This window comes from Hypomesus transpacificus, chromosome 15 (assembly GCF_021917145.1).
Source record: "Hypomesus transpacificus isolate Combined female chromosome 15, fHypTra1, whole genome shotgun sequence".
Taxonomy (NCBI): domain Eukaryota; kingdom Metazoa; phylum Chordata; class Actinopteri; order Osmeriformes; family Osmeridae; genus Hypomesus; species Hypomesus transpacificus.
The window spans coordinates 5,333,984-5,352,616 of NC_061074.1; the positions used below are offsets into that span (position 1 = coordinate 5,333,984).

The 18,633-nt window shown below is 44.3% G+C and overlaps 1 protein-coding gene across 2 annotated transcripts in view; it reads left to right on the forward strand.

Moving 5' to 3' along the window:
- The window catches only part of usp32 (ubiquitin specific peptidase 32), a 35,065-nt gene extending 16,781 nt beyond the window's left edge, over positions 1-18,284 (forward strand). Inside the window, exons 7-34 of one of the 2 annotated variants that reach the window (XM_047035267.1) lie at positions 93-200; positions 569-684; positions 1,349-1,411; positions 1,662-1,745; positions 1,912-1,973; positions 2,074-2,176; positions 2,559-2,751; positions 2,962-3,140; positions 3,833-3,973; positions 4,067-4,226; positions 6,159-6,313; positions 6,493-6,574; positions 6,754-6,828; positions 7,473-7,611; positions 7,719-7,824; positions 8,000-8,173; positions 8,746-8,920; positions 9,100-9,251; positions 9,426-9,537; positions 9,744-9,940; positions 10,141-10,325; positions 10,623-10,709; positions 10,929-11,049; positions 12,816-13,007; positions 13,186-13,411; positions 13,867-14,351; positions 14,560-14,652; positions 14,928-18,284. In XM_047035267.1, the coding sequence (XP_046891223.1) occupies positions 93-200; positions 569-684; positions 1,349-1,411; positions 1,662-1,745; positions 1,912-1,973; positions 2,074-2,176; positions 2,559-2,751; positions 2,962-3,140; positions 3,833-3,973; positions 4,067-4,226; positions 6,159-6,313; positions 6,493-6,574; positions 6,754-6,828; positions 7,473-7,611; positions 7,719-7,824; positions 8,000-8,173; positions 8,746-8,920; positions 9,100-9,251; positions 9,426-9,537; positions 9,744-9,940; positions 10,141-10,325; positions 10,623-10,709; positions 10,929-11,049; positions 12,816-13,007; positions 13,186-13,411; positions 13,867-14,351; positions 14,560-14,652; positions 14,928-15,101 (4,139 nt within the window). In that variant the 3' untranslated portion in view covers positions 15,102-18,284. The remainder of the gene's footprint in view (positions 1-92; positions 201-568; positions 685-1,348; positions 1,412-1,661; positions 1,746-1,911; positions 1,974-2,073; positions 2,177-2,558; positions 2,752-2,961; positions 3,141-3,832; positions 3,974-4,066; positions 4,227-6,158; positions 6,314-6,492; positions 6,575-6,753; positions 6,829-7,472; positions 7,612-7,718; positions 7,825-7,999; positions 8,174-8,745; positions 8,921-9,099; positions 9,252-9,425; positions 9,538-9,743; positions 9,941-10,140; positions 10,326-10,622; positions 10,710-10,928; positions 11,050-12,815; positions 13,008-13,185; positions 13,412-13,866; positions 14,352-14,559; positions 14,653-14,927) is intronic. The other variant, XM_047035268.1, reaches the window with a different exon arrangement.
- Positions 18,285-18,633: the final 349 nt, after the last annotated feature.

The window sequence follows — 18,633 nt, forward strand, 5'->3', positions numbered from 1 at the left end:
TTTTCTCAGATCATTGCTCTTTACTAATCTCTCACACACTCACACAGACAGTCCCACGCAGCTTGTAAAGGTGTATTGATCTTGTTTTGCAGGCTTGTTCCATGCCTTTGATGAGAATCGGGACAATCACATCGACTTCAAGGAGATCTCCTGTGGTCTGTCTGCATGTTGCCGGGGCCCTGAGGCAGAAAGACAAAAGTGTAAGCAGTGTCATCCATTCTAATTAATAGAAATAAATAATATCCAAAGGGTTCTACTAATTGACACATTTTATCTTTAGCCATCAAAACAACACTGTTTTATTTCCCTTCTGCTCTTGTCTTTTGAGTGGGCCAACTAACACCCTTACCGTGGAAGTACAATTTCACACTCAGAATTGATGAAACATTGGAACTTTAGACTTTATAGACTTGATTGTCTAAACCATGTACTGCAGGAACCTGCAGATAAATGCACATTAGAAGCAGAATGTGTTTTAGGAAGCACACACCTCATTGTGGAATGGATTCCATGTAGCTTGGGACATTTATATTTGTTGTAGCAAATCTTGTAATTTTTGCCCTCACAGTTTGTTTTAAAGTATTCGATGTGGACCGGGATGGAGTTCTTTCTCGAGATGAACTCCACGAAATGGTCGTGGCACTCCTGGAAGTCTGGAAGGACAATCGCACAGACACACTAACTGTAAGCTCTTGAGCTAGATGCTAGGATTACTTTTTTATTATTTAGAGATGAGGAAGTAATCTGTAAACATGTATACCTGTATAATCTATTACATATCATTTTCCCCATTGATTTGACTTTGGTCTTCAGTCCAAGTTTGATATTCCCATGTATTTGTATTTGATCCTTTGTAGGGATCCAAACTCCAGTGGGAGTAATGACCTTTACCTGCATGACAGTCATTGTTGGATTGTTGTTTCAAATTTCCTGACCTTTCTGAATGACCTCTCTAACTAATTTAGCATTACTCACATAATAAGTTTAAGGAAGAGAATTTTGGCTCTGAAATAGATACTCGCAAGCCTGGCTGCCAGCCAAACTTAGCCCCGCCCACAACAAAATTTGGTCGAGAAGTTGGGTATGGGATCGCTCGGTTTGGGAAAAAGTATGTCAGTCAAATTGTCAGGGTTGGTTGTAGGTATATCCAATTGAGCGAAGAGGCTTTTTTTTTTTTACGAGTTCGGTTGAAACACACCCCATACTCACAGCCCAACGGAGCAGTTTCAGACACATATTCTTACTAGAATTATGAGTATGACAACGTCAGGCTAGATACTCGCTACAGTTTTATAGAGGCTTTGCTGAGTCTCCATTGCAGCTGTATATTATGTTTTCATCATTTCAGGAGTTGCATATGAACGTGCGGGATATTGTGGAGGGCATTCTGAAGACCCATGATACAACCAAGGTGATGGGAACCTTCTCGGAGATCTGCTGTGTATTTTCATGTTTGGTTAACATGTATAGTAATCATGAAGGCACATCTGGAATCAATATACCAATGATGATAGTGTTAATGAACTAATGGGGGAGGGGGGAGAGTGTATCAATTTGTGACAGACGGTTGAATGTGTTGTTTTAGTCTCAAACCACAATATATGAAGAGAACTGAATGTTAGTGACTACCAAAATACTTCATTAGTATCTGACTCCCGCAGATGGGTCATTTGACCCTGGAGGACTACCAGATATGGAGTGTGAAGAGCGCTCTCGCCAATGAGTTCCTTAACCTGCTCTTCCAGGTCAGAGGACACACACACACATCCACATACATACTCTTCTCATTTTTTTCTGAGGGATGACTGCATGTTTGTGTGTTAGTACCCTAGTGTGTGTGTGTGTGTGTGTTAGTTGCGGTGTTATAAGGTGTTCATGATGTTTCCCTTTGCTGCTCTTTCTTCTCTGCAGGTGTGCCACATAGTCTTGGGACTGAGACCCGCCACCCCGGAAGAGGAGGGCCAAATCATTAGGTATGCACGATTGTCTGTGGAGATTAAGAATGTGACCACCACTGTATAATGTCAGGTTTATGATCAGCATACCAAGCCAAGCACGCGTGTGTCTCTCCAGGGGGTGGCTGGAGAGGGAGAGCAGACATGGGCTCCAGCCAGGACAGAATTGGTTCCTCATCTCCATGCAATGGTGGCAGCTGTGGAAGGACTACGTCAAATATGTGAGCGGGGCCTCGTGCTCTCTGAATAGTCTTTCTCTGTGAAGTGCATGAAACGCTTGTACTACGCAGTGTAGACGTTTTCGGCTTTGGTTACAATTCAAAAGTCCTTGGTGCATGTTTTTGGCAAGACTGCAGCTTTGACTATACAAAAAGCTTTGAATGTATTCAATGGTCTCAACAGAACGAATAGATATAAAGATTCTGGGGTAATATACAAACTTCCAGATTAGGAAGTTAAGTCTGTGGTTGTGGGAGTGGAGAGCTTTGTGCTAGGTCACGCTGTGTTTGTGTGTGACTGTTACTGCATTCATAGATCAAAATCCGCCACAGTTCTCATCTTTCTAGAACATGGGACTGAGGTTCTACTCTCTGTTCCATGCAGGAGCAGAAGGCCATAGTAGTGGAGCAGCCCTCCATCTTCAGCTCTCTGAGAAGCCCCCGGGCCACTGCCACCGTGGAGCCAGGCGAAGGGGTCGGGGGGGCTCCTCGGGTCCACAGCCCCATCAGCCCCCCAGAGGAGAGGTCCCCTGATGCGATCTCCAGTGCTTCGGAGGCCACGGAGAACCCCAGCACTGGTGAGTAAGGGACCGCAGTGATGAGCGGGTTTGGACAACTTCACTGAATGCCAGCAGACATTTTACTGTGCAACAAAATGTTGGTTAGTGTTTGCGGAACCAAAGTCACACAAGCACTTTAAAACTTGTGTTTTATAAGACTTCATCTTTATCTTGGAGATAACAGATGAGGACATTCATTTAATCTTTCTCAATGGTGTCTCTTCCTAGTTTTAACTCCTCACGCTACTCCCTCGGCCACCGAGGGCTGTTTTGCCCGGCAACACCACGTGTCAGACAACAACAACCAGTGCTTCTCTGGCGCCAATGGCCACATCCCCTGTCTCCTGGCAGCTCAGAGACCCGGGGCTATCGACAACCAGTCTCTGGTCTCAACAGACCCCATGAAGGTAGTTTGTGTGTATGTGTGAGATGTATGAGACCACCAGCATTTGTCTCTGTGACTTTGCTATTTTTGTGTGCAAATACCATATAATGTAGTATGTGCTACCTTTTGCAGGTGTGTTTTGTTTAGAAATGGGAGTGTGGAAATGGTAGAACTGTGAGACTACCTATTCATTCCAGCCAGGCTGATTATATACAAATTATTTATCGAATTAAACTATTCTCAGTATATTATTTAGCTTGAAAATCGACTGTGTACAGAAACACGCAACTTTAACTTAGAAAATGTTTGTTCAAGTAGTCTACCTGACATTTATATTGAAAAGTTGACAATTCTATCTGAGCACTTCCACCCACTGCTCTGGCAAGGCTCTCAGTGCACAGATGGTGGCTGCCACTGCCCCTCCTGTGTGTCCATTGTCTAATCTCTCCAACACTGGCATGAGTGGGCTTGGCAGAGCACAGCATTGGGACACGCTCTCTATCTCTGTCATCAGTAATGTGAGACAGCAGTCAAGAGTGTATGTGTGTGTGAGCGTGTGTGTGTGAGCGTGTGTGTGCGCACAAGTAGATTTGTATGTGTGGATTTGCAATCCAACAAGCCTGTATCTGGTTGGTTCCATGAACGTCCATGGGGCCATGCGTGTGCCCCTCTCACCACCCCTCTTGCCCCTCTCTCTCTCTCCCTCCCCTCCAGGCCCCCACATTGACCATGGAGGGTGGCAGACTGAAGCGGACACTACACCTGATGGCGGGCAGAGATTTCGAGACGGTACCAGAGCCTGTGTGGAGGGCGCTGTACCACTGGTACGGTGCCAACCTCAGCCTGCCACGACCGGTACGGACTGCCACCAGCTGGTCTTTACACATGGAAAACATTGTAAAAATTCATAAAATCAATAAATGAAGAATCGAGTTCCTCCTCCCCCAGGTTATCCAGCAGACCAAGACAGGCCGGTCTGAGCTGGAACTTTTCCCCCGATACCTCCTCTTCCTCCGGCAGCAGCCGGCCTCGCGCACCCCCCAGTCCAACATCTGGGTCAATATGGGTATGACCAGCCTGCGAATGTTTCCCCAGCACTTGCCCCGAGGTAACGTAAGCCTGCAGCAAGAGAGAGAGGCTAGCACAGCCAGAACTAAGCTAATGGAAAGCTTAAAGGCCCAACTCAACACCTCCCATCTAATTCTACCACAATAATGATTCCCCCTTAATAATGTGGGGGATTGTCAGTGGAACTATACCAACAATAACATTCCAACACTCCTTTTCTGTTTTCACAGTCTTGATTCGTCACAAGCGCTATAACTGAGTTCTGTGTGCATACGTCACACAACCTACTGGAATGATGTCGTAATGACTTAAGATTGTGATTGTTGACAACTAAGCTAACTCAGTCATTGGCCAAGAATAGTACAGTACCTCACCTAAACATTGGCTCTGTTGTGTCTGGTTTGGGCATATGGCAGTGATTGGCATGTAAAGCTTATATAGGCCTTTAGCTGCAGGTGCCAAGTAAGGTGGCACCTGATTTAGTATAGCGTAAACAGATCTATTTCTAGTTTGTCACTTCTATGAGTTGGGACAAGCAGACAGCTGTACGTGACAAAGGAGCAATGCCGGACTACATTGCTGTATGATGATCCGACTGGTAACGAGCTGAAAGGCAGTGTGGCTCTTAGAGTGCTGATCTAATCTGAGGCAGCTATTAGTCTGGCAGTATTAGATCCTCTACCCACAGTAGACGTAAGGTCCTGTGCCCAGTTTCAATACCCTCACAATGCACCATCATCCCTTCTTGAAGTGAAAGATGCTATACAACTGGATAAGCTAAAGATGTAATTAACTAACATTTGATCTGCACCTATATAATCCTAGGGCTCAGTGCTAACCTAAAAAAGATTTGGAAGTCAAGGTGAATTTAAAATTATTTGAGGGTAAACATGGTCCTTAGTCATAACCAAAGGTGACCTGTACTTATTGTTTCGACACAAATGGAAACCCCCCAAAACAAACACTTTAACCGTATTTGAAAGCTGTGTTGACGGAAAAGAAGTATTGGATGTTAAGGGATTGACACCTAGCAGTCGCAGTAAAATCACGTTAATAATCAATAACCCTAATAAAGAAATGTTTCCTTAATTGCTCTCTTTAACTAGACTAATATGAATTGATTTAGCATTGTATTGAATCAGTATCTGATTTCAATTCTGTGCGCTAATGAGTTGATTGATCAATCATGGCGAATCACTTTGAATGGCCTTTCTTGCTGCTTCCTTACAACTAATCCTCAACGAGCAAATTGTGTTGTGTCGCTATCAATTCTGTTTGATTCTGTTAACTCCATGTGTGATGGATGCTTGTACTTGTCACAGTATGGGTGCATTTCGGTCTGCTTGTCTGTATGTCTGTCTTTCGGTTTAGCGCTTTGGTTGGGGGTGTGCATCAAGCACTAATGTAAAGGTATTATCTTACACTTTTGTATGACAGAATGTTGTGCACACCTGTTTTGCTAATGCAATGAACTGGTCAGGATAAATGGCATTAGTCGTACAGTTTCACAAAGCACTGATCCCAACCACGTGCTAGCAATGCTGTATACAGTGACCTCACAGGTCTTTCTACCACCAACCAGAAACTGCTCCATAAGCCACATCCATTGTGCCCTGAAAGAGAACCGTACAGTAGATCTGTAATCAGACACCACTTCCTCTCAGACAGCGTAGTTTAAGTGTAGTTGCAATCTGTCCACAAAAAAAAGCCCCACTTGGGATTGCTTTCCAAAGTTTGAGTTTAAATCTATATGATGGATATAATGTTTCTTGTTTGGTAGATTAGGTGTTAGATTAACTGTGCTGTTACTGACTGTTGGATTTCATTCGTGGTGTGTTTCTGTGTGTGTCTGATACAAGGCCTATGGCATGACACCGTTGTGTACAATCCAGAACTGTCTAAATGAGTTTGAAGGCCTTTTGAGAATTGACAGTCCACTCAAGACCAGAGCCCCTCTCCCTGCCCACCTCAGGCACGGTCCCATCCCCCAGCGCCCCCCTGAAGCGGGTGCTGGCCTACACCGGATGCTTCAGCCGCATGGGCACCATCAAGGACATCCACCTCTATCTGTCTCAGAGGCTCCGCATCAAGGAGGAGGACATGAGGCTCTGGCTCTACAACAGTGAGGTAGGCCTGCCCCCACCTCTCTGGCCCCACCTCTCTGGCCCCACCTCTCTGCCCCCACCTCTCTACCACACCTGATCAGGTGGAGCACAACTCGAGACCTGCTTCTGACTAGTGACATAAACCGCACGCTTGTAGCCTAACTTGCCTGCAACATGGTAAACCACAAATCCTCCCCCTAGAACTACCTCACGCTTCTGGACGACGAGGACCACACCCTGGAGAGTCTGAAGATAAACGACGAGCAGCACTTGGTTATCGAGGGTACGTCACTAGAAAGGACTGTTGGCTCGCCAGAATTAATTACAACGTTATCCCACTTCATCTTTGTTGAGTCGGTGGAAATATTATGAAAATCAGCTTACTTATACAAAGAAAAGAACGTAAAAAATATAATTGGAATGAATCACGAAAATCTCAAAGTTTTTCTTCTCTTTGTGCAGTCCGAAACAAAGACATGAGTTGGCCAGAGGAGATGTCCTTTATTGCAAACAGCAGTAAAATGGATAGACACAAAGGTATGGTATTGTCTCAATAAACTGTACCTTTACAAACGTTGTCTTGAATTAGCTCACAGAAATGTTGCATCCTTAAAGCCCCTGTTTTCTCCATTGCAAGTGGTTGAGTCAGGTGTTGGCGAGTGTTAGGCCACTGAAGTATAAAACAAGCATTGTGAGTAACACAATCTGACGTAGCACTGTATAACAAGCACCGCAATTATAGTGTGTTTGTGTCAGATACACCTTCAGGGTATATATCTGCCATTTATAGCTTCCATGGTAATTCCCACAGGCACTAAAGTATTGTTTGAAGAGGCCATTCCAACGAATCTCATTTTGTTAACTGCATCCTAGTTCCTCTATTGATTTAGCATGATTAGGGCACAGACCGCAGAAGGGGGCCCAGGTCCAGACAAATTTCATTCATGTCACCTGATTTTCTGCAATATTGTAAGGAAAAACTCCTGTTCATAGTTCTGACCTAGATCGGATCCATATACAAGTTCAAGTTTATTATCATATACTCATAAACAGCATTTATAAGTAATGAAATTCTTTGTGCTCGATGTCCGTTCAACTTAGAGAATCAAGAATTTTAAATCCATATTTACATGATACTAATGATATAATGTCTTTGCTGCCATCCCCCTACACCTTTCCAGTCCCAACAGAGAAAGGGGCCACAGGCCTCAGTAACCTAGGCAACACATGCTTCATGAACTCCAGTATCCAGTGTGTGAGCAACACCCAGCCTCTCACAGAGTATTTCATATCAGGAAGACACCTCTACGAGCTCAACAGGTAGGTGTGTGGGGCCGTGCGTGTGCTTCCTAATGTGTTTCTATCTTAGCTGGGCAGGGTTTGGAGACAATGTATCTCGAAACTTCAAGTTCCTCATATCTTTTTAGAACCAATCCCATTGGGATGCGCGGTCACATGGCCAAGTGCTATGGCGACCTGGTGATGGAGCTGTGGAGTGGGACGCAGAAGAATGTTGCTCCTCTCAAACTCAGGGTGGGTACAGAGGCTTTCCATTTTTACTTTTAACTTGGTCTCTCTGACATTTTAGTCAATATGTCAATGTTGGACCTTCACATTAACCTAATTGAGATGTAACCCTAATAATGACGACTGGGGTCTGTGTCCGGTTCATGAACGTGTTTATGCCTCGTCGTTCCCCTCCTATTAGTGGACGATAGCGAAGTACGCCCCCAGGTTCAACGGCTTCCAGCAGCAGGACTCCCAGGAGCTGCTGGCCTTCCTGCTGGATGGCCTTCATGAAGACCTGAACCGTGTCCACGAGAAGCCCTACGTGGAGCTGAAGGACAGTGACCTGCGGCCTGACTGGGAGGTGGCCTCTGAGGTCAGAGTTCACTCCACCGCCATGTTAATGTCTGTCACATTCAAGCTGGACTGCAGATGTGTTCAACACAGTCTGGCATTAACAGTTGGTTCTGCGTTAACATGACATCACTGGAAACTGCTGTCTCTTTATTGTAAAGTAACAGTGAATGTCAAGTAAAGTAAATATGCATTTGTTCAGTATTTAATCAGGGCTGTAAAATAGAGATTTTTTAATGGTTTTCCTTTTCTGATCCAGGCCAGTTATATTAGCAACATTACAGCCAGTTGTAGTATCCGACTTGTCTGTTCTCCTCTACCCGTTGAAAGTGTTTTGCTGTAATAGATTAGAAGCTCCCATCCTCTTGTGGCCTTTTCAAAAGTCAAAGGACAAGTAGGGTGGTGAACGAGTCGATGAAGCTGTAATCAGCAAGGCACTTCATAAGACACTATTGATTGGGAAGGTGCATTAAAAGCCCTTTAATGGCCAGGTGGACCCAGTTGTGCATGTGTGCTCTGTAGGTGAGTGTATCCATGTGAGTCAGAGAGATGAGCGCTCGTAGTGTTTATTGTGTGTGTGTGTGCCTCCTACAGGCTTGGGAGAACCACTTGCGCAGGAACAGGTCCATCGTCGTTGACCTCTTCCACGGCCAGCTGAAGTCGCAGGTCAAGTGCAAGACGTGCGGCCACATCAGCGCCCGCTTCGACCCCTTCAACTTCCTGTCCCTGCCGCTGCCCATGGACAGCTCCATGCACCTGGAGATCACAGGTGAGGGCCGCACGCATTCCATCACCTCCGACTGCACATTTGTGTATCAGTGTGTTTTCACAAGAATATGACTCAGTCCATTCTCAGATATCAGATACCAGGATTCATTCTGAAACAGGGGTTGTGTTAGTGTTGTACACACGAATGTATGGATTCTTATTGTGTGTGTGTGTTGATAGTCATCAAGCTGGATGGTTCCACCCCGGTGCGGTTCGGCCTGAGGCTCAACATGGATGAGAAGTACACGGGTTTGAAGAAGCAGTTGAGTGAGCTGTGCAGCCTGAAGCCTGAGCAGATCCTTCTGGCTGAGGTGCACACCTCCAACATCAAGGTACAGCTCATGGACTGGCAGCACACTGTGGAAATCAACATAATCCTATCCGCTTCTACTTGGTCACTTTTTGTCAAACAACCAAAGCTGCTGTGTATGATCCTATGTATAGGTGTGTTCTATCCGCTAATGCCAAATATGCACTCTGTTTACCATTTCTGTGTGTGCGCGCAGAATTTCCCTCAAGACAACCAGAAGGTGCGTCTGTCAGTGAACGGCTTCCTGTGCGCGTTTGAAATCCCTGTGCCTGGCTCGCCCACCTCCCTCACCTCACCCACGCCGACAGGTAGAACATCTGTCAGATGCTCCCTCTTTCATCTAACATTAAAGATAAATTCATAGAAGCAGAACACTCAAAACACTCTGCACACACAGAGCAGGCAGCTGCATAGGAGAACAGCGCCTCACCTAGGGCTTTCTGAAAATTGAAGAAAAGAAATAAAACGACTATTTACCAAATTTGCCACAATATGTCTTTATTCACATTTACAGACATCACCCCCATGGCGAATGGGTCTGCAGTGAACGGGCACCCTGGCAGGCCAGGACTCATCCCCAACGGCATGCCCAGCACGGTGGTGCCCTGCACCATGGACAAGCCCCTGGCCAACGGGGTGCCCAACGGCCACGTCACACCAGTCCAGGACAGCCCCTTCACCGGCTACATCATCGCCATGCACAGGAAGATGGTGGGTAGTGTTAAAAGTGCTTGATCAGCAGACACTGTGTTGGACAATGTTGATTGGTAGGCTTTACAAAGCAAGATGACCTGGGGACAAATATTGTGATGTGAAATGGCAAAGTATGGGAGAGCAATTTCTTACAAGCTATTGTGTGCACGTGTTTGTGTCGGTGTGCATGTTTGTGTGTGTGTTATTCTCTTGTTTAGATGCGCTCGGAGCTGTACTTCCTCTCATCCCAGAAGAATCGTCCCAGCCTGTTTGGCATGCCTCTGATCGTGCCCTGCACGGTCCACACCAGTAAGAAGGACCTGTACGACGCTGTCTGGATCCAGGTGTCCCGTCTGGCCAGCCCCCTGCCCCCACAGGAGGCCAGCAACCACGCACAGGACTGGTCAGTACACACATGCACACATGTAGGAAGACACATTGTGCCTCTGTCTATCTCCGTCTGTCTTTCTCTCTCTGTCTGTGTCACCTCCTCTTTGTCGCGCTCTCATTCACTCACTTACAGGAAACCGTAAACCCTGAGCTCTTAACCTGAATATTGTCTACAAAACTGCTACATTCTTTTGCTTGGTGTATCATAACTGTTGACATTTCAGTAAAGAAAATACAATTACTCGTGCCAATCTGAAGGTCACATTGTTGGAATGCTAAATGCTGAGTGGTGTTCTGCCTGACCTTACAGTGATGACAGTATGGGCTACCAGTACCCCTTCACGCTGCGGGTGGTGGGCAAGGATGGCAACTCATGTGCCTGGTGCCCCTGGTACAGGTAAAACATCCATTATCTTGTCTCACACATTACACCCTTTATCACACACACACACACACAACTGGGCCCAGGTCCAGGAATCCGTGAGAGGGTGACGGTTGGGAGGACATGATCAGGTGTGTGTGAGCGTGTGTGTGTATGAATGTCACTTCACACACAGGTTAATAAGCTCAGGGACTGATGCCATATCTGTCTGCATGTGTGTGCGTGTGTGTCCAGGTTCTGCAGGGGCTGTGCAGTGGAGTGCACAGAGGACCGGGCGTCTGTGGGGAACGCCTACATCGCAGTCGACTGGGACCCGACAGCGCTGCACCTCCGCTACCAGACCTCCCAGGAGAGGGTGAGCCACCTCGTCCCTCATTACTCGTGTTGCTGAAGGCGAATCGTTTTACATACCGCTCGGTGGATCTATTGCCTCTGTCACCTCTGTGAATTAGGACTGCAGTTGGCTCTTGATGATCCAAATGAAACTGTGTTCAAATTTGTGCCTCCTTGGCAATTTGATCTCCACCCAACACCACCTGCTTTTTCTCTGCTCTGCCTTTTCTCTGTCCTTGAGGCTTTATAGGTTACAAGCTGGCACTCAGGCCCAATAACAATTAGCTGCATGTTCATGTGTAGGTACCACAGTGGATTGCTGGACTGGAACGTGGCCAGTGGCTTTTTATCAGGGTCCCTGCGATATTCATGTCAGATAAGAGTGTTTCCCTGACCCTGGGTGTTATGTCATCACCAAAGAACAAGATGCCGACAGCCGTGTTAATGATCAAACCGCTGCTCTGTTGACCTCCAACAGAGGAAAAAGGGTTTGAACAGTAAACCATGGATGAGCTATCATTTTGAGTTTGAATTGGAGTTGACAAGCAGGGCTCTACGCAAAACCTTTTTTTGGCAGGAGCACATGTGCCCCCAAGTGAAAAAGTTTGGGGGCACAGTCAGTTTCTGTTTTTGACATTGCATCTTTATTAGACTATTGAATGAATTACAAAAAATGACCGGAAACAGGATTGGTTACTTATTTATTAATTACATATTCATTTATTACTTTTTTGTATTAATTGTAAAATGACTTCAAACTGAATGGCTTGGCCAAGCTTTGTAGCATGGGCGTCATGATCTTTTTCCATCTGGATTTTTTCAGCACATTTAGAGGCATCAAACATTTCCAGGGAGGGCCCCACTGTTCTGCTCCAAATGAGGTCCTCAGTGGTGGATGGGTTCAAACCTTGGTTTTACAGTCAATGGTTTAAACTACTCGTTAATGGGAAATGTATGTCAGTTGGGGGGTTAATTATGTTACGGAAACATTGTTTAAGTTTCTATTGTTGAACTCGTGTTTATTTTGATATGTGTAGTGTTGGATGTTAGTTTGCTTAGTTTGATTGTTCATACTGAGGGTGAAGGTTAGAGAGCTAGGTCGCTAGCCAGGCTGTTACAGTGCAGGACAGATGCAGTACGCTATCGCAGGACGCAGCTTATGAGGTTTATTGAGGTCGCGATTATAGTTGCAATCTCAGAAAAAGGGAATAAACGTTTCCCGTTGCAAATAATGGTTTAGTATTTTCGGGTAACTAACAGCTTCAGTAGGTTAAAACCATACTGTATGTCCATAGTTAAATACCTTTCCACGCTCGCACACATATTTTTGTACTTACATATGGCTGAAGGTCATTTTGAACTGCTGTGACTACATTTAAGTGTTACTCAATTGATGTATATCTTGACATTGTACATTATGACTGTTGAATGTTACCTTGGCTGTGATAAGAGACACCTGATAATCAGTGGGTGAAAGGCAGAAGAGCATAGTATTGGACCCTGTGTCACTGCAGATGATGTTAGCATTACACACATCCACATCCATTCTGATTCCCATGTCCTGTCTAAAATTAAGGATATAATTAGCAATTATTGAAATTATATCCACAGTACGTTTTATTTCTATTATTGTTGTGGTGGTGGTGACAATACTGTGATTCAAGATGGCACTGTTCAAATTGGGGAGGTAACACTCCTTAAAAAAAATGGTTTGTTTACTCCTACGTGTGTGATAGTGGTCTGTCTCTGTGTAGTTGTCCTGTCTGACGTGTCCACCTCCCTCTCTAGATAGTGGAGGAGCACAGCAGCGTGGAGCAGAGCCGGAGGGCCCAGGCAGAGCCCATCAGCCTGGACAGCTGTCTGAAGGCCTTCACCAGCGAGGAGGAGCTGGGCGAGGACGAGCTCTACTTCTGCTCCAAGTGTCAGTCCCACAGCCTGGCCACCAAGAAGCTGGACCTGTGGAGACTGCCACCCGTCCTGGTAAGACTCCCAGGGAACGGGACATCATCAACTGCTGGCATGCTCAGACAATCTTCTTCTCATAGACACGTGCTTTAATACGTGTCAGTGCTATGTTTTGGGGAAGATGATTAGTCCATTTTGGCATTGAAAAAAGGTATTCAAGTAACCTTCCGTATCTTGGGCTTTCACCTCACAGATTGTCCACCTGAAGCGCTTCCAGTTTGTAAACGGGCGTTGGATCAAGTCCCAGAAGATCGTTAAGTTCCCCCGGGAGAATTTCGACCCCAGTGCCTTCCTGGCTCCCAGGGAGGTGGAGCACAGTCTGCACTCCCACAGCGAGGGGGAGGGCTTTCTGAGGACGGGGGGTGGAGACAACATCTCTTCTATCTCTGCCCCGGCTGGACTCTCCAGCGCTTTCAAAGGTCTGCACCGCAGTGACATAGTGGTTCAAGCAACATTATTTCTTTTCAACATTGTTTCATTTAATGAAGTCTATATCTTTATTTGGAAGGAAGTCTTAATATTATTTATGCTTGGCAGCATATTAAAAACGAGGTACTAATGATGATTGCACATTTAGATGTTAAACTATAAAGTTCTCGTGTGAACATGTCGCTGTGGGTTTCCTGTTGTCAAAGTAAAGTTGAGTTCAGCTGTCTGTGAGAGAGTACACCACAGTACATAGCTTCCCCAAAAGTGGAATAGTAATGTACCATTAGTGCTCATTGCACCCCAGACCAGGGTTAGGGTTTGGGTTAGGACTCTTAACAGTTGTACACACAGCACTCCACATGGCCCAGTTTTAACAGGAAGTGTGTTTGACTCATGGTCCCCTTTTTTAAGAGAGTTTCTCTACTTTTGTGGTTGATCTCTGCAGCCTCCCCTGCCTCTGGCAGGAAGTCTGCCCCCCCACTCAGCCGAAACAGCAGCCCCGCCAGCAGTCCCAAGAGTGGCGGTGGAGGAGGGGGGCGGAGACAGGCCCGTCTCCGCCTTCCCCAGCTGGGCAGCCGCCTCCGCCTCTCTAACAGCAAGGAGAACCTGGAGGGAAGCACAAAGGACGGGGGCGCCAACCCCGACGCCGAGCCCAAGGAAGGGCCACTGCAGGCCAACACGGAGGCCACTGGGGCAGAGGCCTCAGGCACAGGCATCAGCGCAGGCCATGTTGCCCCTAACCCCCTGGAGTCGTCCATGGCAAGCGAGGCGTCCAGCAGCCACTGTGATGTCATTTTGATGAATGGCGAGAGCGTCCAAAGCAACGGTACAGAGGGCAGCACGGACCCTGGCTCGGACCTCGACACCTCCCAGCTGCACCAAAGAGAGAACATCTGTCTGGAGCCCATGTACAATTTATATGCAATCTCAGTAAGTGAATTACTCATTGTACAACTGCCTGAAAGTTTCTGCAGATGTGTGTTTGTTTAATTAAACATTTTGTGATTTCTAGAGCTGGCACTCGTACTGTTTTATTTTTCTGTGCCCATTTGAGGTATACACAATGTATGGAAAATGTAGCATCTTGTATTAGTGTATTTATGTACCTTCTCTTTAAAATAATGTTTCTTTCTCTCAGTGTCATTCAGGAATCATGGGAGGAGGCCACTATGTGACTTATGCCAAAAACCCCAATGATAAATGGTACTGTTACAATGACAGCAGCTGTAAGGTAAGAAAGCCATTTCCTTTCCCTTGTCCCTGCAGAGTTGAACCTTCAATGTACATAAGCAGTTTGGTCAGTCAGATTTGGCTAAAATTCTTCATTGACAATCAATATAGTGGGCTGAAAGAGTTAATGTAAACAGGTTGTTATTTCAGCTCAGGCAGACAATCAACTGCACTGTATCCTTTCAGAAAAAGCTTACTTAACTAACCCTAATCCTTAGCACTTATTCTTATATGTAGAAGCTTTTATTCTTTTAATTATGTTTTGTGCGTTTTTAGGAAGTGCATTCTGAGGAGATTGACACCGACTCAGCGTATATTCTCTTCTATGAGCAGCAAGGAGTGGACTACTCACAGTTCCTTCCAAAAACTGACGGTAAAAAGATGGCCGACACCAGTAGCATGGACGAAGACTTTGAGTCTGACTACAAGAAATACTGCGTCCTCCAGTGATCGTACTGTCTTCCATCGCTAGACTCAACCTACACTTGTCCTTCGGGACTAACAGATGCAGCTGGGTAGGGACAAAGACTATTTTTCAGCTAGTGGATGCCGGGAAGCACAAAATGGCGGCATTTTGCTGAGTCATCACAAACTGACCCATAAGGATGTCTTATGACGACATTGAATAACGGTACCCTATTTGTGATGGGGTGCGTTCCAGCACTTTCTCCATATAGAGACATTGAACAAGAAAACATCGGGCAAGTGTCAGTGTTGCCAAGGGATCAAAATAGCCCCAATTAAAAAGCACTAAATTGGCACACTGCAGTGCACATCAAGCCCAGTGAAATGACTCCCCTCCACATCACACAAGAGTGTAGCCCATGCCATTGAACAACTGTATAAAAAATAAAAAAAAACACAACATTGGTATGTGTGTTGGAGGTTTGCACATGAACTGAAACTGCTTCCCCTGTTGTGCGTTTATCGCAAGCCAAAGTCCCAGTGAGGTGAGCTTAAACTCTTCTTGCAGCTGTAAGTGTCTACTCTCCATAGTCATCTGTCAGACAATTTATTTCAGTATTTGAAAATGTGTTGAACACCTGTTTTGGACTATTGGCAGTCATTGACAAATTCAATTCAAATATTTAGCACCCCCCTCTCTCCACAGCTCTCAAGTGGTGTCAGTAGATAAAAACCTTCATGCTACCTCACCATTGTTTGCATTTGTGACAGTATTAAAAGTTCCTCTGAGGTACATTCACACTGTAAGTTTTCCTTTTATGAACAACTCAATATTTGGAAGACATTGGCTTTCAATTTGGCTTTTTCCTCCCCAAAAATTAACAACCACCAAGCCAAAATGAAAGAAAGAACCACCATACCTGGAAGGTTATTTGTGCAATGTTGATTAACTTAGTTAATGGATCTTGTTTCTGGGTTTGGGTTCAATTCAGTTTCAGTGGAGTAATTCCAGGATGACATGTGAATTGATAAAGCACTGAAGTCTATTGTTGAATAAAAAATTCTCCTTATGAATGAATACATAATCAAACCCCACCCATTTTATTTTAGGCTTTTTCATCTTTGTTGATTTTAGCTTAAAACTCTTAAGCTTGAGTGTAAATCTGGGTTATGTTCAGGACAGGTGCCATAGATCATGATTCTAAGAGATGCTTTAAGTATATACGGTATTTGCATATATATTTTTATTTATTTATTTTTATTTGTATCCAAATACTTATTTTATAGTAATTGAATTTGTATTGTTGGTGTTTTAAGCACACTTGCTTTATTAGGGGTATTCCAATCACTACTGTTTCTATGGAGATACAGTTTGATACTGTAATTAATAGGGCTGCCTTCTAAGTCTTTATGCTATTGCTAAGCACAGTGCCCAAAGGCTGTCATGTTACTATTATTTGCATGATGTATTTGCTGCTAGTTAAAAAAAAATCTGTCTCCTTCAAACCAGTGTCACATGAATAACATTTTTGCATCTCTACTGTAGTCTCCTGCCATTGCCAGCTAGAGGAGGTAAACCACCGGGTGCATCATGACACGGCATGTCACTTACGTTTCATCAGATGTTTCATCATGATGTGTTTATGACAGTTCAATCGAGACAAATATTACAAGTATAGCTACTTGTTGATGACTGTAGCCAAGCCAACAGCCAAATGCATTTAAAATATGTCTGCGTCTCTGATGTCATGTTGTATTCCATGTTGAGTTGGAAGAGACTTCCATGGTCAAGCCAAAGTCCTTCACAGATTGTACTAGCCAACACAAGGCCCCACAAGCAGATGGCATGTGAAACTTGGGGACAGTAAGATTAAACATTTAAAATTGGTAGAAATGTCATACATTGAGGCAACATGAGTCCCTATTTCACATGACTGCAAATCATATGTATTCTGAATAATGTATTTGTATATGAATGTTGTTAGTGGAAAACTCACGCTGCTTGTTCATTTGACAGGTCTCAGAGGAGACTGTGAATTGGAAATGCACGTATATGATTTGTATTTTATGCTGAACTCTTCAGTCAGTCGCAGATTTGTACGTCTGGTTTGTAGGAGCATTTGCAAAAAGCTCTTCTGTGGAGCTTCTGCATCTTAAATCACCACTGTGAACTGATTTTGTTTATTTGAAAAAGGATGAACCGTTAACAGTTCTCAGTATTTGTTGTTGCTGTTCAACAAATCTCATTACTTTGCTTGCCTTTAGCTGTCAAAATCATTGAGAGAATTTTAAGCAAATACACCTTCTAACCTCCTTTTTGAACTGTTTAGGTTTTTTAGCTGCTGAATCTTGGGGTGCTGTCATCGTGGATGTATAAGATAAATGTCTGTCCTTTAAGTACATTTTAATTTTTCTTTGTCAGAAAATGATGTCCGTAAAACAAATGTAAGCGTATTGAGCCGTGTGTGTGGTCACCCTAGTCAAATGTTTGTCCCACAAATATTTGTTGATCAATGATGTCAAATGAATGTTATAGAGAGAGTGTCAAGGCCTGGCTTATTTTGTGCAAACTGAGGAGTACTATAAAACTCTTCTCCAATTAAATCAACACTTTTTAAAATATTATTTTCAGTTCTTTGTTTTTAACATTCAATAACTGGTAACTGGCTTGTGTTGTAGATGAGGTTTTTCACTTATTTTGTGTGACAAGATCAAGATGGCATATTCAGCTTTTTTTTGTTCCATCTTCTACAAAGCTTTGTCTTTTTAATAAAAGTGGCTACGGTTAGCTGCCAGTGTTGGAATTGGACTAATTAAATGTCCAATTCAAGTGATTGGGATTTAAATTGAATAGAGAGAGAGACCCCTCCCTCCCTTTTTTGGAGACCCCCCTCCCTCCAGATTGCCATGTATAGCTTTGGCATGTAGTGCAACTACTACTGAACTTGTTCTTATCCTCATCCTATGTCTAATATTTGTTGTGTTAAGTTAATTTCAGTGGATCGTCAAGAGAGATGTTAATTTAATGAACTTTATTTTGTTGAGAGTAAATGACATTGCACTGACATTGAAAATGTACATACGTGTTTTGTAAATAAGCCAATAATACTGTATGTATTTGAATATGAACTGTAAAAAATGACTGTACTTGTAGTTGTATATGGAGTGATAATGTTGATCTGTAACAAATATTCAAGCAACAAATTAAATTCTGCAGATGCAATTCAATCGTTTGCTGTGTATATTTCGTTTTTCATTCCTATGCATGTTATGGGCTTGCATGTGTGTTTGCATCTTTAGTAGAGTCACAGACCAGACAGGCCTGTGTCTGTGTGAGAGGAAACCACAGCTCTGTCTACAGCGGGGGTCTCTGCAGACCAGCCTGCTTCTGCAGTGGAACTGGAACTGCAGCTTCTCACGCCAACCTCTTCCATGAAACAATTGACATTTACTGCACATCTACCCTGGTTACAAGAGGGGGCTTTTCTAAGAATTTACTCCAGCTCTGATTTCACTATCAAGTCAGATTATGGAAATTTCTTTCGTATCCACACACGCTCACTAAATGTCGTTTTCA